This window comes from Oncorhynchus keta, chromosome 15, assembly GCF_023373465.1.
Source record: "Oncorhynchus keta strain PuntledgeMale-10-30-2019 chromosome 15, Oket_V2, whole genome shotgun sequence".
Lineage (NCBI taxonomy): Eukaryota > Metazoa > Chordata > Actinopteri > Salmoniformes > Salmonidae > Oncorhynchus > Oncorhynchus keta.
Window position 1 is genome coordinate 10,482,252 of NC_068435.1, and position 18,922 is coordinate 10,501,173.

The 18,922-nt window shown below is 40.2% G+C and overlaps 1 protein-coding gene and 1 long non-coding RNA gene across 23 annotated transcripts in view; both read left to right on the plus strand.

Annotated features, from left to right (window-relative positions):
* LOC118373449 (amyloid beta A4 precursor protein-binding family B member 1-interacting protein-like) overlaps positions 1 to 10,326 on the plus strand; it is a 15,314-nt gene extending 4,988 nt beyond the window's left edge. The window contains exons 2-10 of the mRNA XM_052463272.1: positions 3,978 to 4,037; positions 6,063 to 6,153; positions 6,402 to 6,622; positions 6,961 to 7,038; positions 7,350 to 7,509; positions 8,144 to 8,265; positions 9,380 to 9,454; positions 9,696 to 9,839; positions 10,171 to 10,326. Coding sequence (XP_052319232.1) covers positions 3,978 to 4,037; positions 6,063 to 6,153; positions 6,402 to 6,622; positions 6,961 to 7,038; positions 7,350 to 7,509; positions 8,144 to 8,265; positions 9,380 to 9,454; positions 9,696 to 9,839; positions 10,171 to 10,311 — 1,092 coding nt within the window. The 3' untranslated portion in view covers positions 10,312 to 10,326. The remainder of the gene's footprint in view (positions 1 to 3,977; positions 4,038 to 6,062; positions 6,154 to 6,401; positions 6,623 to 6,960; positions 7,039 to 7,349; positions 7,510 to 8,143; positions 8,266 to 9,379; positions 9,455 to 9,695; positions 9,840 to 10,170) is intronic.
* An 858-nt stretch (positions 10,327 to 11,184) lies between these two features.
* LOC127907566 (uncharacterized) lies at positions 11,185 to 17,416 on the plus strand. 22 transcript variants are annotated; one of them, XR_008064935.1, is made up of 6 exons: positions 13,150 to 13,168; positions 13,267 to 13,518; positions 13,603 to 13,658; positions 13,701 to 14,560; positions 16,524 to 16,647; positions 16,810 to 17,416. It is a non-coding gene; the product is annotated as an uncharacterized LOC127907566 (long non-coding RNA). The 22 variants fall into 22 exon arrangements; XR_008064928.1 differs by lacking the exon at positions 13,150 to 13,168 and adding exons at positions 11,185 to 12,404; positions 13,051 to 13,088 and having other exon boundaries at positions 13,323 to 14,560; XR_008064929.1 differs by lacking the exon at positions 13,150 to 13,168 and adding exons at positions 12,372 to 12,390; positions 13,051 to 13,088 and having other exon boundaries at positions 13,323 to 14,560.
* The last annotated feature ends 1,506 nt before the right edge of the window (positions 17,417 to 18,922 follow it).

Consider the following 18,922-nt stretch of genomic DNA (forward strand, 5'->3'; position numbering starts at 1 on the left):
AGAGCTGCCTGCTACACATGTACTGGTGCATATTTTACTTAACGTTGGCAGTATAAACGCTCCCCATTCTCCATATGGATTAACTCAGTAGCTAACCTGAACAGGCCTCTCTGTAAGAGCATCAGACTTTGCTTATGGGATGGTTTATTGTGCCGCATAGCCTCTCTGTCTTAAAGGTCCAGTGCAGTAAAAAAAAAACAGGATTTCTCTGTGTTTTATACGCTACCGTTCAAAAGTTTGGGGTCGCTTAGAAATGTCCTTGTTTTTGAAAGATAGGCAATTGTTTTGTGCATTAAAATAACATCAAATTAATCAGAAATACATTGTTAATGTTGTAAATGACTATTGGAGCCGGAACGGGTTATTTTTTTTATGGAATTTCTACATAGTCGTACAGAGGCCCATTACACTGCCTTTCACTCTAGCATGAGATGGAGTCTACAACCCACACAAGTGGCTCAGGTAGTGCAGCTCATCCAGGATGGCACATCAATGCGAGCTGTGGCAAGAAGGTTTGCTGTGTCTGTCAGCGTAGTGTCCAGAGCATGGAGGCGCTACCAGAAGACAGGCCAGTACATCAGCTGACGTGGAGGAGGGCAACAACCCAGCAGCAGGACCGCTACCTCCGCCTTTGTGCAAGGAGGAGCAGGAGGAGCACTGCCAGAGCCCTGCAAAATGACCTCCAGCAGGCCACAAATGTGAATGTGTCTGCTCAAACGGTCAGAAACAGACTCCATGAGGGTGGTATGAGGGGCCGACGTCCACAGGTGGGGGTTGTGCTTACAGCCCAACACCGTGCAGGACGTTTTTCATTTGCCAGAGAACACCAAGATTGGCAAATTGGCCACTGGCGCCCTGTGCTCTTCATAGATGAAAACAGGTTCACTCTGAGCACATGTGACAGACGTGACAGAGTCTGGAGACGCCGTGGAGAACGTTCTGCTGCCTGCAACATCCTCCAGCATGACCGGTTTGGCGGTGGGTCAGTCATGGTGTGGGGTGGCATTTCTTTGGGGGGCCGCACAGCCCTCCATGTGCTCGCCAGAGGTAGCCTGACTGCCATTAGGTACCGAGATGAGATCCTCAGACCCCTTGTGAGACCATATGCTGGTGCGGTTGGCCCTGGGTTCCTCCTAATGCAAGACAATGCTAGACCTCATGTGGCTGGAGTGTGTCAGCAGTTCCTGCAAGAGGAAGGCATTGATGCTATGGACTGGCCCGCACGTTCCCCAGACCTGAATCCATTTGAGCACATCTGGGACATCATGTCTCGCTCCATCCACCAACGGCACGTTGCACCACAGACTGTCCAGGAGTTGGCGGATGCTTTAGTCCAGGTCTGGGAGGAGATCCCTCAGGAGACCATCCGCCACCTCATCAGGAGCATGCCCAGGCATTGTAGGGAGGTCATACATTTGAACATTTGAACATCTTGGCCATGTTCTGTTATAATCTCCACCCGGCACAGCCAGAAGAGGACTGGCCACCCCACATAGCCTGGTTCCTCTCTAGGTTTCTTCCTAGGTTTTGGCCTTTCTAGGGAGTTTTTCCTAGCCACCGTGCTTCTACACCTGCATTGCTTGCTGTTTGGGGTTTTAGGCTGGGTTTCTGTACAGCACTTTGAGATATCAGCTGATGTACTGGCTATATAAATAAAATTGGATTGAAATTTGATTGATACAGGCACGTGGAGGCCACACACACTACTGAGCCTCATTTTGACTTGTTTTAAGGACATTACATCCAAGTTGGATCAGCCTGTAGTGTGGTTTTCCACTTTAATTTTGAGTGTGACTCCAAATCCAGACCCTCCATGGGTTGATAAATTGGATTTCCATTGATCATTTTTGTGTGATTTTGTTGTCAGCACATTCAACTAAGTAAAGAAAAAAGTATTTAATAAGAATATTGCATTCATTCAGATCTAGGATGTGTTATTTTAGTGTTACCTTTATTTTTTTGAGCAGTGTATAATGTTTACATACCCTAATTACTCATCTCATATGTATATGTATATACTGTACTTCATCTTGCCATCTTTATGTAATACATGTATCACTAGCCACGTTAAACTATGCCACTTTGTTTACATACCCTACATTACTCATCTCATATGTATATACTGTACTCGATACCATCTACTGCATCTTGCCTATGACATTCTGTACCATCACTCATTCATATATCTTTATGTACATATTCTTTATCCCTTTACACTTGTGTGTATAAGGTAGTAGTTTTGGAATTGTTGGGTTAGATTACTCGTTGGTTATATTAAGAACAAGCATTTCGCTACACTCGCATTAACATCTGCTAACCATGTATGTGACAAATAAATTTGATTTGATTTGATTTTTAGTCTAGAGCATCAGCATTTGTGAGTTTGATTACAGGCTCAAAATGGCCAGAAACAAAGGCTTTTCTTCTGAAACTTGTCAGTCTATTCTTGTTCTGAGAAATTAAGGCTATTCCATGGAAGAAATTGCCAAGAAACTGAAGATCCAGTACAATGCTGTGTACTACTCCCTTCACAGAACAGCACAAACTGGCCCTAACCAGAATAGAAAGAGGAGCGGTGCACAACTGAGCAAGAGGACAAGTACATTAGTGTCTAGTTTGAGAAACAGACGCCTCACAAGTCCTCAACTGGCAGCTTCATTAAGCAGTACCTGCAAAACACCAGTCTCAGCGTCACCAGTGAAGAGGCGACTCCTTGATGCTGGCCTTCTAGGCAGAGTTACAAAGAAAAAGACATATCTTAGACTGACTAATAAAAAGAAAAGATTAAGATGTGTAAAAGAACACAGACACTGGACAGAGGAACTCATTGGATGTGTCAGGGCTTGCAAACGCGAGCCTACCAGACGAGCTAAATGCGTTCTATGCTCGCTTTGAGGCATGCAACACTGAACCATGTGTGAGAGCACCAGCTGTTCCGGACGACTGTATGATCACGTGCTCTGTAGCCGATGTGAGTAAGACCTTTACAGGTTAACATTCACAGTGAGTACTCAGTGCATGCGCTGACCAGCTGGCAAGTGTCTTCACTGACATTTTCAACCTCTCCCTAGCCCAGTCTGTAATACCTATATATTTTTCAAGCCAACCACCATAGTCCCTGTGCCCAAGAATGCCAAGGTAATCTTTCTAAATGACAACCGCCGCGTAGCACTCACATCTGAGAGTTCCAAACCTCTCTGCCAATAACAGATAGTTTTCCATTTTCTCCTCCCTATTCAGAACACAACCAGATTATTGCTTGAGAAATTGCCCTTTCCTAAAAAGCTATTTTTAAATTTGTTTTGACCATTTGAATTGAAAACAATCACAGTAAGTTACTTAATTGTTACTCAGAAAGGATTTGATATTGAGATAAAAACAGCTGCATTGAACCTTTTTAAAAAGCAACTCTTGTCCTCTAATAAAAATGTGTCCACCTCTCAAAGTACAAGCAACATGGAAGCACTTTGAGCCGTCACATACCACACCCCCACATTGAGTCTCTGTGCCACTGTGGGCATTTAAAACATGCTAACTGGGTACCATTCACTTACAGCGTTTTTTTCGGTTAGAAAAATGCTAATATTAGCAGTTGGTGTCAGTAAAAACCAAGGATGGGATTACAGCCTTTCTTTATCCATAGACTGCATTTATGCAATTTAGCTGAATTATCCCTTTAATTATGATTTTACAAGTTGAAGTGGTTTTGGTTGATTTGGGCTATTTTCTGTCAACTCCAATGATGTCATGTTTACGGCTCACAGGAAGTTGGTGGTCACCTTAATTGGGGAGGATGGGCTCGTGGTAATGATATCAAACATGGTTCCCATGTGTTCAATGCCATTCCATTCACACCGTTCCAGCCATTATAATAAGGCGTCCTCCCCTCAGCAGTCTACACTGGTTGGGCTCATTGATGGTCTTCTTGCGTGTAGCCATTTGTTTTTTGAACAAGTGCTGCTTGTTCTCTGTAACAGATGGAGGACATAGACGCCATGTTCACTGACCTGCTGGGAGAGATGGACCTCCTAACACAGGTAAGTTATCACTGGGACCACTCTTATTCATAAACTACACTACCCATGATTCATCAGAACATCAGCAGCTGTGTTAAATTGTTTTTTTTAAATTGAGACTGTAGCGGTTTTTAACCCACAGCTGGAAATTAGCCTTTTCATTTCCAATGTATTCTTTTTAAAATGAATGTAGAGAAGATGTTGATTTATTATGAATGAAGTAAAAGTGAATGATGAGAAGTAATATCATCTGGTTTGAGTAATGGACGCAAGCCACTGATATTAAAGGTCGTCGTAGGATGAGGATGTCTTCAAGCACTTTTGGTCCTCCATGACACTATTATGTATGTAGGGTTAGGGTTAGACTAAACATTTTGACACAAATAGAATACTGGCTTAGGCCTAAAGTATGTGCATTGTATGCCATGCATTAAACTCCTCTTAAAGGGACATTTCAGTATTTTACACCTTAACGTTAGATTTTTAGTACCTTTATTTAAACTAGGTAAGCCAGTTTAAGAACATATTCTTATTTACAATAACAGTCTTACCCCGGCCCAATTGTGCACTGCCCCATTCTTGGCCAGATCCAGTCCCTGGATTCAAACCAGGGACTGGAGAGACACCTTTTGCACTGAGATGCAGTGCCATAGACCGCTGCGCCACTTGAGAGCTCAAAGTAGTCTATGGACCAGGAGAAACTATAATCCATGGCTTGGTTTTCTTTAAACAGCCATTACAAACTTCAGCTAACTTAAGCCACCGCGAGCTAAACATCAATGAAAGTGATAGGGACAAACAAGGAATATACATTTGAAAAATAACCGAATTAACTCAATATCGGGTTTGACGCTGACAAATCCCTTCCATTGATTTTCAGCTGATTGCGCTAGATAAAGTTAGCTGAAGTTAATAGTGGCTGTTAAAAACATGGATTACATATTCTCCAGGCCCATAGACTACTTTCAGGGTGAGGAACCATCTAACATCAAGTTGTCAAATATGGATCTTCCCCTTTAATGAATGTAGATCTAAGGACAAGAGTGGTCCTAAATGGCAATACATTCAAATCGAACACTACGTAATGGGTCAATTAAACCTCATATGGAGGACCACAAATGTGTCACTGTCTAACAGGGTCTTATCCACATTAGGAAGAATCAGGAATTAGGAAACATTTTTATTTGAATAATCATTCTTCCTGAATTTAAGAGGATCAAATGTAATTTATACATAATTTGGGTTATTGCCTGGGAGCATGCAGGCTAATCAGACCTCAGAATCCATCCATGGTTTGCTACCCAATGACTCAAAGGGCTAAAGGTTTAATTGAGCGTTGGCTTTGAACATGAAAACAGATGTTTGTCTCTACATTCATCATGTTTCATGTGTGCCAGGGGAGATCATATGCAGGTCGGCAGGTCGCACACAGTCTATAGACTGTTTAAGATATAATTACTGGTGTTGCCTGCTGGGGATATTTATGAAAACATTGCATTACATCTTTAATAATCAGTTTCTCTCTGACATCACATCATTGCCGTAGTGCAGAAATATAGCTTTCTTCTTTATATTTCTGTAATATTTCTATTTGACATTTAAAAAAATACAAGGTCTGAATTCTGACTGTGTTCCACACAGCTTATAAGCATGGCAACCCAGAACGTCCTTGAAGAAAATAAAAAAAACTGAATGTTTTTTCTAGAGGGCTTTCTTAGAATGAACTTACAAATGCTGCAAACATTGTTGGAGTGTTCTCTACACTCTTAGAAAAAAAGGTGCTATCTAGAACCTCCCCGAAGGAGAAACCTTTGAAGAACCCTTTTAGGATTCCAGTAAGAACCCTTTTGAATTCCACAGAGGGTTCTACATGGAACCCAAAAGAGTTCAACCTGGAACCAAAAAAGGTTCTCCTATGGGGACAGCCGAAGAACCCATTTGGAACCCTTTTTTTGTAAGAGTGTATGTAAAACATACAATTCCTGTCTGTTCATGTCCTAAAATATCTGTATTCAAACTCTTCATCTGAACCCTTTCTCTTGACAGAGTCTTGGGTATGAAACGGACTCCTCAGAAATATCATCCAGCAGTTCACAGATAGAAAACAACTTCTCTATTGGGTTCACAGATTTGAAAGGTAAAAAACACCAGCAACACTAGGTCATCAAACAGTTATCTCTAGAGTTGATGCATATGACATACTGTAAATGTATTTCAAGCCTTGCTTGCCAATAACAACCGTACTAAGCACATTTGACTAGTACACAAGTTAGACTGGTAAAATAATTCATTAGAAGGGAAGTAGTTGTGTTGTCCCATTTACCCACAACCCTTTTTGATCAGATAAACCCTACCTCCTCTAATTTTCATCTTCCTCTCTGGTAGAATCTCTAAATGAGCTAGAGGATCATGACCTTGACGCTCTGATGGCTGATCTGGGGTCAGATTTGACGGAGACAGAGGAGACACTGAATGCAGCCCAGACGGGACATGTCCACACACAACAGCACAAGTCTGGCCTCTACACCCCGCAACAAAATGTCCAAGCACCTATCACCTCCTCCTCCTCCTCTCTCCCTCCTGAACCCTCTGAACCACTGCCGGCGGTAACTTCCCATAGATATACTGTACGCTGTAATGTGTGACTGACTGGGATTTCCTGCTCACCACAAGACTGTTAGCCCTCAGAGCTAAAAGCTAGGCATTAGCCAGGGGAGCTAATGTAAGTCTTCAGGTCTCAGGGAAGAACACGTAACTATTTCTGTTATAAATGCAGGGGTACACAACATCAGGCCCTTGAGTTCTGCAGTTATTTAGATTTCTGTATATTAATGCATTTGAACTTTTCTGTTTTTGTAGCTATTTACTTCCGATATACAGTAAAAGGTAGCACTGCTTTACACTCTTGCTCTTTTAATTAAACATTATACCTTCATTTTTCCAGGGAGAGGCAGAAGCACAAGCCAGAGCTGACAAAATCAAGCTGGCGCTGGAGAAGCTAAAAGAAGCCAAAGTTAAGAAGGTACATTGGGTTAATTTCACTAAACCGGCTATAATAGCAGCTTCACTTTGTGAGGAGTTGAGATACCTTAATATCATGTATATCACTGTGGGGTTTGGAGGAAAACACCTATATATATATATGTTTTCCTCCAAACCCCACAGTAATCATCTAGTTATCATTGTGAAATGCTCTTCACATAGAAATAGAATGACTAGAATGGCTATCCCCATTCAAGTCAATGATCTGTGATGGGTGAACCGGTGGCCATATTGAGTGTTACCCAATAATTACTTATATGTCTATGGTTGTTCCTATGTACATCCTTGTAGTTGGTGGTCAAGGTGATGATGAGCGATGGCAGCTCCAAGACACTGATGGTGAACGAGAGACAGACGGTGAGGGACGTGCTGGATAATCTGTTTGAGAAGACCCACTGCGACTGCAGCGTGGACTGGAGCCTATGTGAGACCAACCCTGAGCTGCAGGCTGGTGAGGCTCACACACCAGACCTGGGTTCAAATAGTATTTGTTTCTGTCAAATACTTTGAGCGTTTGATTGAGCCTGACTGAAATGGCAGTTGGGTGTTGAGTTTGTACTTTTTAGACTCTTCCATTGGTTCCATTGCACCAAGCAAGTTCAGTCAAAGTATTAGTGGTATGATTTAAGATATGATATTGTACAGTATGATTTAAGATATGATATTGTACAGTATGATTTAAGATATGATATTGTACAGTATGATTTAAGATATGATATTGTACAGTATGATTTAAGATATGATATTGTACAGTATGATTTAAGATATGATATTGTACAGTATGATTTAAGATATGACATTGTACAGTATGATTTAAGATATGATATTGTACAGTATGATTTAAGATATGATATTGTACAGTATGATTTAAGATATGATATTGTACAGTATGATTTAAGATATGATATTGTACAGTATGATTTAAGATATGATATTGTACAGTATGATTTAAGATATGATATTGTACAGTATGATTTAAGATATGATATTGTACAGTATGATTTAAGATATGATATTGTACAGTATGATTTAATGTACATCATTTTCAGAAAGCAATTGAAGTTCCTATTTTTTTCTCATTGCAGAAAGGGGGTTTGAAGACCATGAATATCTGGTGGAGCCTCTTTCTGCATGGACACGAGACAGTGAAAACAAAATCCTTTTCCTTCTGAGACCCAACAAATATCTCCTCTTCAAAGACCCCCATGTGAGTACAGTAGAGACCTGGGAAGTATTGATTCGGCACCAAACGGAATAACATTTATTGAAACAGGGAGGAAACTTACTTGAACTTCACCAAAAAAACAAATGTCAATTTGTGTTTTATGTTGCAAAGTTGCAAAAATGTTTTTTAAACATGTACTGTTGCTTGCCCTTATGACCATGGCCCAGAGTTCACACAAAACAGTGAACTGTGCTTTCTAATTTAACAGTGAACTGTGCTTTCTAATTTAACAGTGAACTGTGTTTTCTAATTTAACAGTGAACTGTGCTTTCTAATTTAACAGTGAACTGTGCTTTCTAATTTAACAGTGAACTGTGCTTTCTAATTTAACAGTGAACTGTGCTTTCTAATTTAACAGTGAACTGTGCTTTCTAATTTAACAGTGAACTGTGCTTTCTAATTTAACAGTGAACTGTGCTTTCTAATTTAACAGTGAACTGTGCTTTCTAATTTAACAGTGAACTGTGCTTTCTAATTTAACAGTGAAATGGTATGTTGCATGGTTGCTACATATGTCTCTATTTTTGCCAACTTTTTACCAAATGAAAGAGTTGGTTATAGGAGACAAACTGGCAGCCAAGCTCAGTGTTTTAGTTCCATTATTGATATCCCTGTGCTGACATTTATATTTGTATTTATTATGGATCCCCATTAGTTCCTGCCAAAACAGCAGCTACTCTTCCTGCGGTCCAGCAAAATTAAGGCAGTTTCTACTATTTTAAAACATTACAATAGATTCACAGATTTCACAACACACTGTGTGCCCTCAGGCCCCTACTCCACCACTACCACATATCTACAGTACTAAATACATGTGGATGTATAGTGCGTATGTTATTGTGTGTGTGTGTGTGTGTGTGTGTGTGTGTGTGTGTGTGTGTGTGTGTGTGTGTGTGTGTGTGTGTGTGTGTGTGTGTGTGTGTGTGTGTGTGTGTGTGTGTGTGTGTGTGTGTGTGTGTGTGTGTGTGTGTGTGTGTGTGTGTGTGTGTGCTCGCATGTGCCAATGTTTGTGTTGCTTCACAGTCCCCTCCGTTCCATAACGTGTTGTTTTTTTAATCTGTTTTTTTTTATCTAACATTGTCTTTTCACCTCCAAGATATTCTACCTATGGAAGAAACATAAACAATTTATGAATGAGATAAAAGAATGCCATAAGGAACTTCTGCTAAAGGTGAGTTATCATCACAAACACACCTAAAGAGGATTCTGTAGCTTATATAATAATAATAATAATAATAATAATAATAATCTATATGCATCTTCATATAGAGCATTATGTAGCTTATATAATAAACACATTCACTGTACTAATATTTTTATTGAAGGAGTTCTCCTTCCTCTATAGCAAATCAGATTTATCCAAAACCCTCAAACACTTCCACACACACCTGATTTTAAACGTCTGAATCCAGGAACATTTTGAGGGTCCGTCTGTCATCGTCCCAGACCTGGAGGGGCCGCTGTATTTGAGGGAGGACAGGAAGAAATCGTGGAAACGTCGCTACTTCCTGCTCAGAGCTTCTGGGATATACTATGTGCCTAAAGGAAAGACAAAGGTTCAGGAAGTGACATAATAACCATCAAAGTCCAGAAAGTCCCGTAAACATCTTGTCCAAACATAGAAAGTATTTTTGATATACAGTATTACAGGCCATTTCTAAACTTTTACAGAGACCTATACATGTTGTTTCTACATAGAACTGAGGTAAACCAGTTTTTAATTTTTAATTAGTGAGGACGTCTACATTCATTCCTTCATATTGGGACATTTCCCGTCAAAACAGTGCTGTAGGAAATCCTTAATAACTTACTGCATCGTCAGTAATATGATCCATATGAACTGAATTCTGCTTGTCCGGGTTTTTTAATGTGTTTCTCCCTTGGCAGACATCCAGGGACCTGGCGTGCTTCCTTCAGTTTGACAAAGTCAACATCTACACCACCACTGATTACAAACAGAAGTACAAAGCACCCACTAACTTCTGCTTCATCCTCAAGGTAGGACATCCACTTCAGAGGAAACAATAGCATGATGGTTATTCATTTATTTGTTTCTTCTCCCATCAACACCTTGGCGTAACAGATGAGGTAAAACACACACACACACACACACACACACACACACACACACACACACACACACACACACACACACACACACACACACACACACACACACACACACACACACACACACACACACACACACACACACACACACACACACACACACACACACACACACACACACACTTTTGACAGGCTGAAAAGAAGCACAGGGTCAGTGACAGTGTAATGACCCTGGAGTGATTGTGGGGGTTAACTCAGCCTCCTCAGCAGGAAGAGGCGTTGTCGTGCCCTCTTCACGACTGTGTTGTTGTGTGTGGACCATGGTAATTCCTTAGTGATGTGGACACCGAGGAACTTGAAGCTCTCTACCTGCTCCACTAAGCCCTGTCAATGTGGATGGGGGCGTGCTCGGCCCTGCATGGTTTGCAATACAATACAAATGCAAAGTTTTGAGGGCCAGCAAGGCAACAAATATTTGAATGTTTGCATGTTTAAATATAAAAAATGTTAACAGGAAGTTGTGTCCTATTGTGTCTACTATAACACATTGCCACGACGCCACCACACGCCGACATCTGACGTGGCTGTTGCTATAGTTTAGTGTGGTCCATCAGAGATCACTATCTATTATGAGGAACGAAAGAGAGACAGAGAGAGAGAAAGAGACAGAGACAGAGAGACAGGTCGAGAAAGAGAGAGACAGGGAGAGACAGAGCGAAAGAGAGAGAAAGGGAGAAAAAGTGAAATGGAGACAGAGAGAGAGAAAAACAAAGAGAGAAACAGCGAAAGAGACAGAAAAAGAATGAAAGCAGGGGGAGTGAGGTGTCAAGAGAGAAATAGAAATGAGAGAGAACGAGAGAATGAGAGAGAAAGAGAGAAGCAGACAGACAATCAGACAGACAGACAGACAGACAGACAGACAGACAGACAGACAGACAGACAGACAGACAGACAGACAGACAGACAGACAGACAGACAGACAGACAGACAGACAGACAGACAGACAGTTATCAACTTAAACAACCTGTCAGTCATCAAGAGGCTTTTTAATAAGGAACGTTTCCCCTACCGAAAATATAATTTTCTCAGACAAAGAATGACAGCAGGGGGAGTGAGGTGTCAGTTGGTTGAAGTGGGGGCAGGTCTGACACATGCTGGGTTGTGGCGTCCCTTCAAAAGAGCGTTCAGGGTCGGGTTCTTAGAACCTTGCAGCTGGGTTGAGCTGTGTCTGATGGTCCTTAGTTTGCAACTACAATTCACCACTCAACCCCAATATTCTCTCTGGGTTGAAATACTACTTGAAATATTTCTACTACTTTGAGCTTTGTTTACTTAAGCCTGCTTAGAGTGCCAGATGGGAGGAGTTTGCGCTTTTTCTACTATCATATTTTTTTAAACTTTAATTTTTATTTAACCTTCATTTAACTAGGCAAGTCAGTGAAGAACAAATTATTATTTACAATGACGCCCTACACCGGCCAAACCAGGAAGATGCTGGGCCAATTGTGCGCTGCCCTATGGAACTCCCAATCACAGCCAGTTGTGATACAGCCTGGATTTGAACCAGGTTGTCTGTAGTGACGCATCGAGCACTGAGAGGCAGTCCCTTAGATCGCTGCGCTACTCAGGAGCCCAAGATCTATCCCTGTGTTATCTCTGTTATCTCTGTTATCTCTGTTATCTCTGTTACCTGTTACCTATGTTATCTCTGTTATCTCTGTTGCCTCTGTTATCTCTGTTACCTGTTACCTATGTTATCTCTGTTACCTATGTTATCTCTGTTACCTATGTTATCTCTGTTACCTCTGTTATCTCTGTTTCATATTTTCAGGAAATTAACAGCTAAGTTGATGATAGTGATGGTTCTCATGGTAAGGTCAACCAGTAAGGAAGTGAATGTAGTTTAATGTAGTTCACAAGAATGGACTTATATTAGTCCGACTGACCTGTAACTGTTAACAAGTAAGAACATTTTAGAAGATGTATCACCGGTCAGTTAGAATAGATCAGTTACAATAGGTCAGTTATAATAGGTCAGTTATAATAGGTCAGTTACAATAAGTCACAATAGGTCAGTTATAATAGGGCAGTTATAATAGGTCAGTTACAATACATCACAATAGGTCCGTCACAATAATAATAATAATAATAATAATAATAATAATAATAATTACAATAATAATATATGCCATTTAGGTCAGACGCTTTTATCCAATAGCGTCAGTTACAATAGTCATGTGTGCATACATTCTTACGTATTATAATAGGTGGTTATAATAGGTCAGTTATAATAGGTCACCCAGGTAAGTTACCCTGGCGTTATAAGGTCGTTACAATATGCTCTACAATAACTGAGCTACAGGACCATCCCCAATAGGTCAGTTATAATAGGGCAGTTATAATAGGTCAGTTACAATACATCACAATAGGTCCGTTATAATAGGTCAGTTACAATAGGGCAGTTATAATAGGTCAGTTATAATATGTCACAATAGGTAAGTTGCAATAGGTCAGTTATAATAGGTCAGTTACAATAGGTCAGTTGCAATAGGTCAGTTATAATGGGTCAGTTACATTAGTTCAGTTACAATAGGCCAGTTATAATATGTTACAATAGGTCAGTTACAATAGGCCAGTTATAATAGGTTACAATAGGTCAGTTACAATAGGTCAGTTACAATAGGCCAGTTATAATAGGTTACAATAGGTCAGTTACAATAGGTCAGTTATAATAGGTCAGTTACAATAGGCCAGTTATAATAGGTTACAATACGTCAGTTACAATAGTTCAGTTATAATAGGTCAGTTACAATAAGTCAGTTATAATAGGTCAGTTACAATAAGTCAGTTACAATAGGCCAGTTATAATAGGTCAGTTATAATAGGTCAGTTACAATAGGCCAGTTATAATAGGTCAGTTACAATAAGTCAGTTACAATAAGTCAGTTACAATAGTTCAGTTATAATAGGTCAGTTACAATAAGTCAGTTACAATAAGTCAGTTACAATAAGTCAGTTACAATAGGTCAGTTACAATAGTTCAGTTATAATAGGTCAGTTATAATAGGTCAGTTACAATAGGTCAGTTATAATAGGTCAGTTATAATAGGTCAGTTATAATAGGTCAGTTATAATAGGTCAGTTACAATACGTCAGTTATAATAGGTCAGTTACATTAGTTCAGTTATAATAGGTCAGTTACAATAGGTCAGTTACAATAGGTCAGTTACATTAGGTCAGTTACAATAGTTCAGTTATAATAGGTCAGTTACAATAGGTCAGTTACAATAGGCCAGTTATAATAGGTCAGTTACAATAGGTCAGTTACAATAGGCCAGTTTTAATAGGTTACAATAGGTCAGTTACAATAGGTCAGTTACAATAGGCCAGTTATAATAGGCCCGTTACAATAGGTCAGTTATAATAGGTCAGTTATAGGCCAGTTATAATAGGTCAGTTATAATAGGTCGCAATAGGTCAGTTATAATAGGTCAGTTATAATAGGTCAGTTATAATAGGTCAGTTACAATAAGTCAGTTATAATAGGTCGCAATAGGTCAGTTATAATAGGTCAGTTACTATAAGTCAGTTACAATAGGTCGCAATAGGTCAGTTACAATAGATCGCAATAGGTCAGTTATAATAGGTCGCAATAGGTCAGTTATAATAGGTCACAACCATGTGTGACAATGATTTGTTTTTAAAGGTACATCACCGGAAGTTGAGTTCCTAACTGTTACCTGGAACTTGAGCTTATATTTCCACGGTACTGTTTATAACGGCAACGTACGAGCTGAATCCATTTCTGTTTTGGACACTATTTTCTAGAGGTATTAAGTTGCGTGTATGGGAATGTTCATGCATTCTTAACATGATTGAGAAAGGTTCTTACCATTGCGAGTGAAGTACACTTGGAGCTCCATCATAGGTCGCCTCCTGCAGGCTAGTTGATGAACTTCTAAAAAAATAAATACTGGACTCCTTGAACAAAGACGTATTGCATCAAGCATCAATGCAGTCTCTCCTGACAGACATTGCATGCATGGGAGATTTAGCTGTAGGTGTATTGATTACCATCAATACAATATGTTCTGGTCTTGCCCTGAAGCATCCTCAGATCCAGAAGGAGTCCCCGTACATCAGGTTCCTGTGTTGTGACGATGAGCACACTCTCTCCCTCTGGGTCAACTCCATCAGAGTAGCCAAGGTAATACTCTACTCATAATCTTTACTCTACTCATACCCTTTACTCTACTCATACCCTTTACTCTACTCATACCCTTTACTCTACTCATACCCTTTACTCTACTCATACCCTTTACTCTACTCATACCCTTTACTCTACTCATACCCTTTACTCTACTCTTACCCTTTACTCTACTCATACCCTTTACTCTACTCTTACCCTTTACTCTACTCATACCCTTTACTCTACTCATACCCTTTACTCTACTCATACCCTTTACTCTACTCATACCCTTTACTCTACTCATAACCTTTACTCTACTCATAACCTTTACTCTACTCATACCCTTTACTCTACTCATACCCTTTACTCTACTCATACCCTTTACTCTACTCATAACCTTTACTCTACTCATACCCTTTACTCTACTCATACCCTTTACTCTACTCATACCCTTTACTCTACTCTTACCCTTTACTCTACTCATAACCTTTACTCTACTCATACCCTTTACTCTACTCATACCCTTTACTCTACTCTTACCCTTTACTCTACTCATAACCTTTACTCTACTCATACCCTTTACTCTACTCATACCCTTTACTCTACTCTTACCCTTTACTCTACTCATAACCTTTACTCTACTCATACCCTTTACTCTACTCATACCCTTTACTCTACTCATATGCTTTACTCTACTCTTACCCTTTACTTTACTCATACCCTTTACTCTACTCATACCCTTTACTCTACTCATACCCTTTACTCTACTCATACCCTTTACTCTACTCATACCCTTTACTCTACTCATACCCTTTACTCTACTCATACCCTTTACTCTACTCATACCCTTTACTCTACTCATACCCTTTACTCTACTCATACCCTTTACTCTACTCATACGCTTTACTCTACTCTTACCCTTTACTCTACTCACACCCTTTACTCTACTCATACCCTTTACTCTACTCACACCCTTTACTCTACTCACACCCTTTACTCTACTCTTACCCTTTACTCTACTCATACCCTTTACTCTACTCATACCCTTTACTCTACTCATACCCTTTACTCTACTCATACCCTTTACTCTACTCATACCCTTTACTCTACTCATACGCTTTACTCTACTCTTACCCTTTACTCTACTCATAACCTTTACTCTACTCATACCCTTTACTCTACTCATACCCTTTACTCTACTCATACCCTTTACTCTACTCATACCCTTTACTCTACTCATACCCTTTACTCTACTCATACCCTTTACTCTACTCATACCCTTTACTCTACTCATACGCTTTACTCTACTCTTACCCTTTACTCTACTCATACCCTTTACTCTACTCACACCCTTTACTCTACTCATACCCTTTACTCTACTCACACCCTTTACTCTACTCACACCCTTTACTCTACTCTTACCCTTTACTCTACTTTTACCCCTTTACTCATACCCTTTACTCTACTCATACCCTTTACTCTACTCTTACCCTTTACTCTATTCTTACCCTTTACTCTACTCACACCCTTTACTCTACTCTTACCCTTTACTCTACTTTTACCCCTTTACTCATACCCTTTACTCTACTCACACCCTTTACTCTACTCTTACCCTTTACTCTACTCTTACCCTTTACTCTACTCATACCCTTTACTCTACTCTTACCCTTTACTCTACTCTTACCCTTTACTCTACTCTTACCCTTCACTCTACTCATACCCTTTACTCTACTCTTACCCTTTACTCTACTCTTACCCTTTACTCTACTCTTACCCTTTACTCTACTCTTACCCTTCACTCTACTCATACCCTTTACTCTACTCTTACCCTTTACTCTACTCTTACCCTTTACTCTACTCTTACCCTTTACTCTACTCTTACCCTTTACTCTACTCATACCCTTTACTCTACTCATACCCTTTACTCTACTCATACCCTTTACTCTCTTATGTGTACCTACCCGTATCTATCTTTGTTTAGTATGGGGCCACCCTGTATCACAACTATCAGAAGGCAGTGAGGAGAGCCTTAACCATCACCTCCACTCTGCATGTGACCAGTCTGCCTGTCTCCAGCCCTCCCACACATTCTACTGGGCACATAGGTGACACACACACACACACACACACACACACACACACACACACACACACACACACACACACACACACACACACACACACACACACACACACACACACACACACACACACACACACACACACACACACACACACTAAATAATATATTATTTTCCTTTCTTCAGCAACAGTGAGGGCCAATGGACATCCTGATCAGGACGACCTCTCTGAACCGCCCCCAGACTTTATACCCCCGCCCCCTCCTGGGTGGGGCTCTGGGGTCTAGGGATGGAGCTCCGCCCACTCACCCATGACTTCTGTAGAGGACGTTCTCAACCTACCTACCTACAGACAGACAGGCCCAGTGTTCATGGACCAGAGCGATGCTTTTCGAAAATAGCACCTCGGGAGGTGACAGGCCCTGCTCCAATACTTCAAAATACATTCTTCCTTTCTTCCCTCCTTCTTTAAGTAACTGATCTGACAAGATATGATTGGACAACGCAATGCAGTGGAGACATTTCCAAACCAGTGACTGATGGGAAAGGGGGGGATACCTAGTCAGTTGCACAACTGAATGCATTCAACTGAAATGTGTCTTCCGCATTTAACCCAACCCCACGATGCATGTTCTTGGGTTATTTATGTACTGAATTGTATTATTTATGTAATAAGTCAGAATTATTAAAGCCTAAGTTAACCACACTAAAGCTATGTTGTAATTGCAACCTGATGAAGATGCACAGCATGTTTGTATGACGCTTCATCAACACAGACATAATTGGCTAAGCCAGATCAATTCCTATAGTATTTATTACATGCTGACAGGCAGAAGAACATCTCTTTGGCATTGTGCTTCATGTCTACCATGCAAACTCCTGTTACTATCTGTTAGTTGACAATTAACTTTACTGTTGGTCATTGACCTTACTTCAATGAAAAACTTTGATGTAGAGTTGCTATGGATAGTGTGTTGCAATGAAGTGGCTAGTCATATGTGTGTGTGTGTGTGTATATTAATGAGTTGTATTATTGGGTGTTAAATTGTTTGGCAAAACGCCATAGAAACTAATTGGATTTCTTAATAATAGATTCAATTTAGCTGACACTTTTATCCAAAGCGACTTAGTCACGCACGCGTACATTTTAATGTACGAGTGGTCCCGGGAATCAAACCCACTATCTTGGTATTGCAAGCTCCATACTCTATCAACTGAGATACAGAGGACAACTCTACCACTCTTCCCTCTTCTTTAACTGTCCCAAAGAGAAATCCCCCACCAAAGATCAGCTTCATGTGTTGTTTCGGTGAGCTGTTTTATTACAAAAAAGACTGTACATAAATGCACATGAACACATTATATATACAAACCAGGGGCTCTATTCGATCCGCATCGCAGAAGTTCAGCTTTACAGCAAGAAGGCAATGTTCCCACTTTAACGATGACGCCATTCACGATAAACACTGCATATTATCGTCTCAATCGGAGACGGCATTCACAGCAAAACACTGCATATTATCGTCTCAATCAGAGATTCCCTTTCATTTGTAACGGCTTCAGCTTTCCAGATTGGATAGAGCCCCAAGAGACGAGACGAGAAATATCACATTCTGTTCCCATGAACAGTCAAGTTACAGATACACTTTTTTTTCCACATTTCATCTAATAAAACAGACATCAAATCAAGGCGCATTGTGCCGTGGAGCCCCGAAATGTTTCACGTTTTAGTGGTAAACATAGTGGTTGTCTAATAATATTTTTATAGGAAAATATAAATAAATCACAATACAAACTGCTACCAAATCATGACCGGCAGTCTCAGACAGTCTTTCAAAACAATCAATTGCAGTGCTGGAAATGCTTAGGTAGAAAAAAGTTGTTTCTCACAAAATTGACCTCTGATGGAAGAGTTAAAAGTACAATCAATAACTGGATGTAGTGGCGAATTATTATTCACAATAAAACAAATGTTTTTGTTGTTGTTGATGTAGTCATGCAGGTTGAATACTGTTCATGTTGATTATGTTGACATTACACGGTCTGCACGTGGCAAGCTTTAACATCCCTTTGTCTGTGCGACATGTCTACCTCATAGTGTCATCACCGTAACCTGTGGTCATCACCGTAACCTGTTCTTAACATTACTGATGGCTCATGACAAATAAACCTCAAACGTCAGTACGTAAGAGGTATGGACATCCGACCACAAGCAGCCTACATCTTGGCATGGAAGTATTTCATCATAAACTGTATTCAGTCATAGATAGCATCATGTCATGTTTGCAAGAAAGTTGTG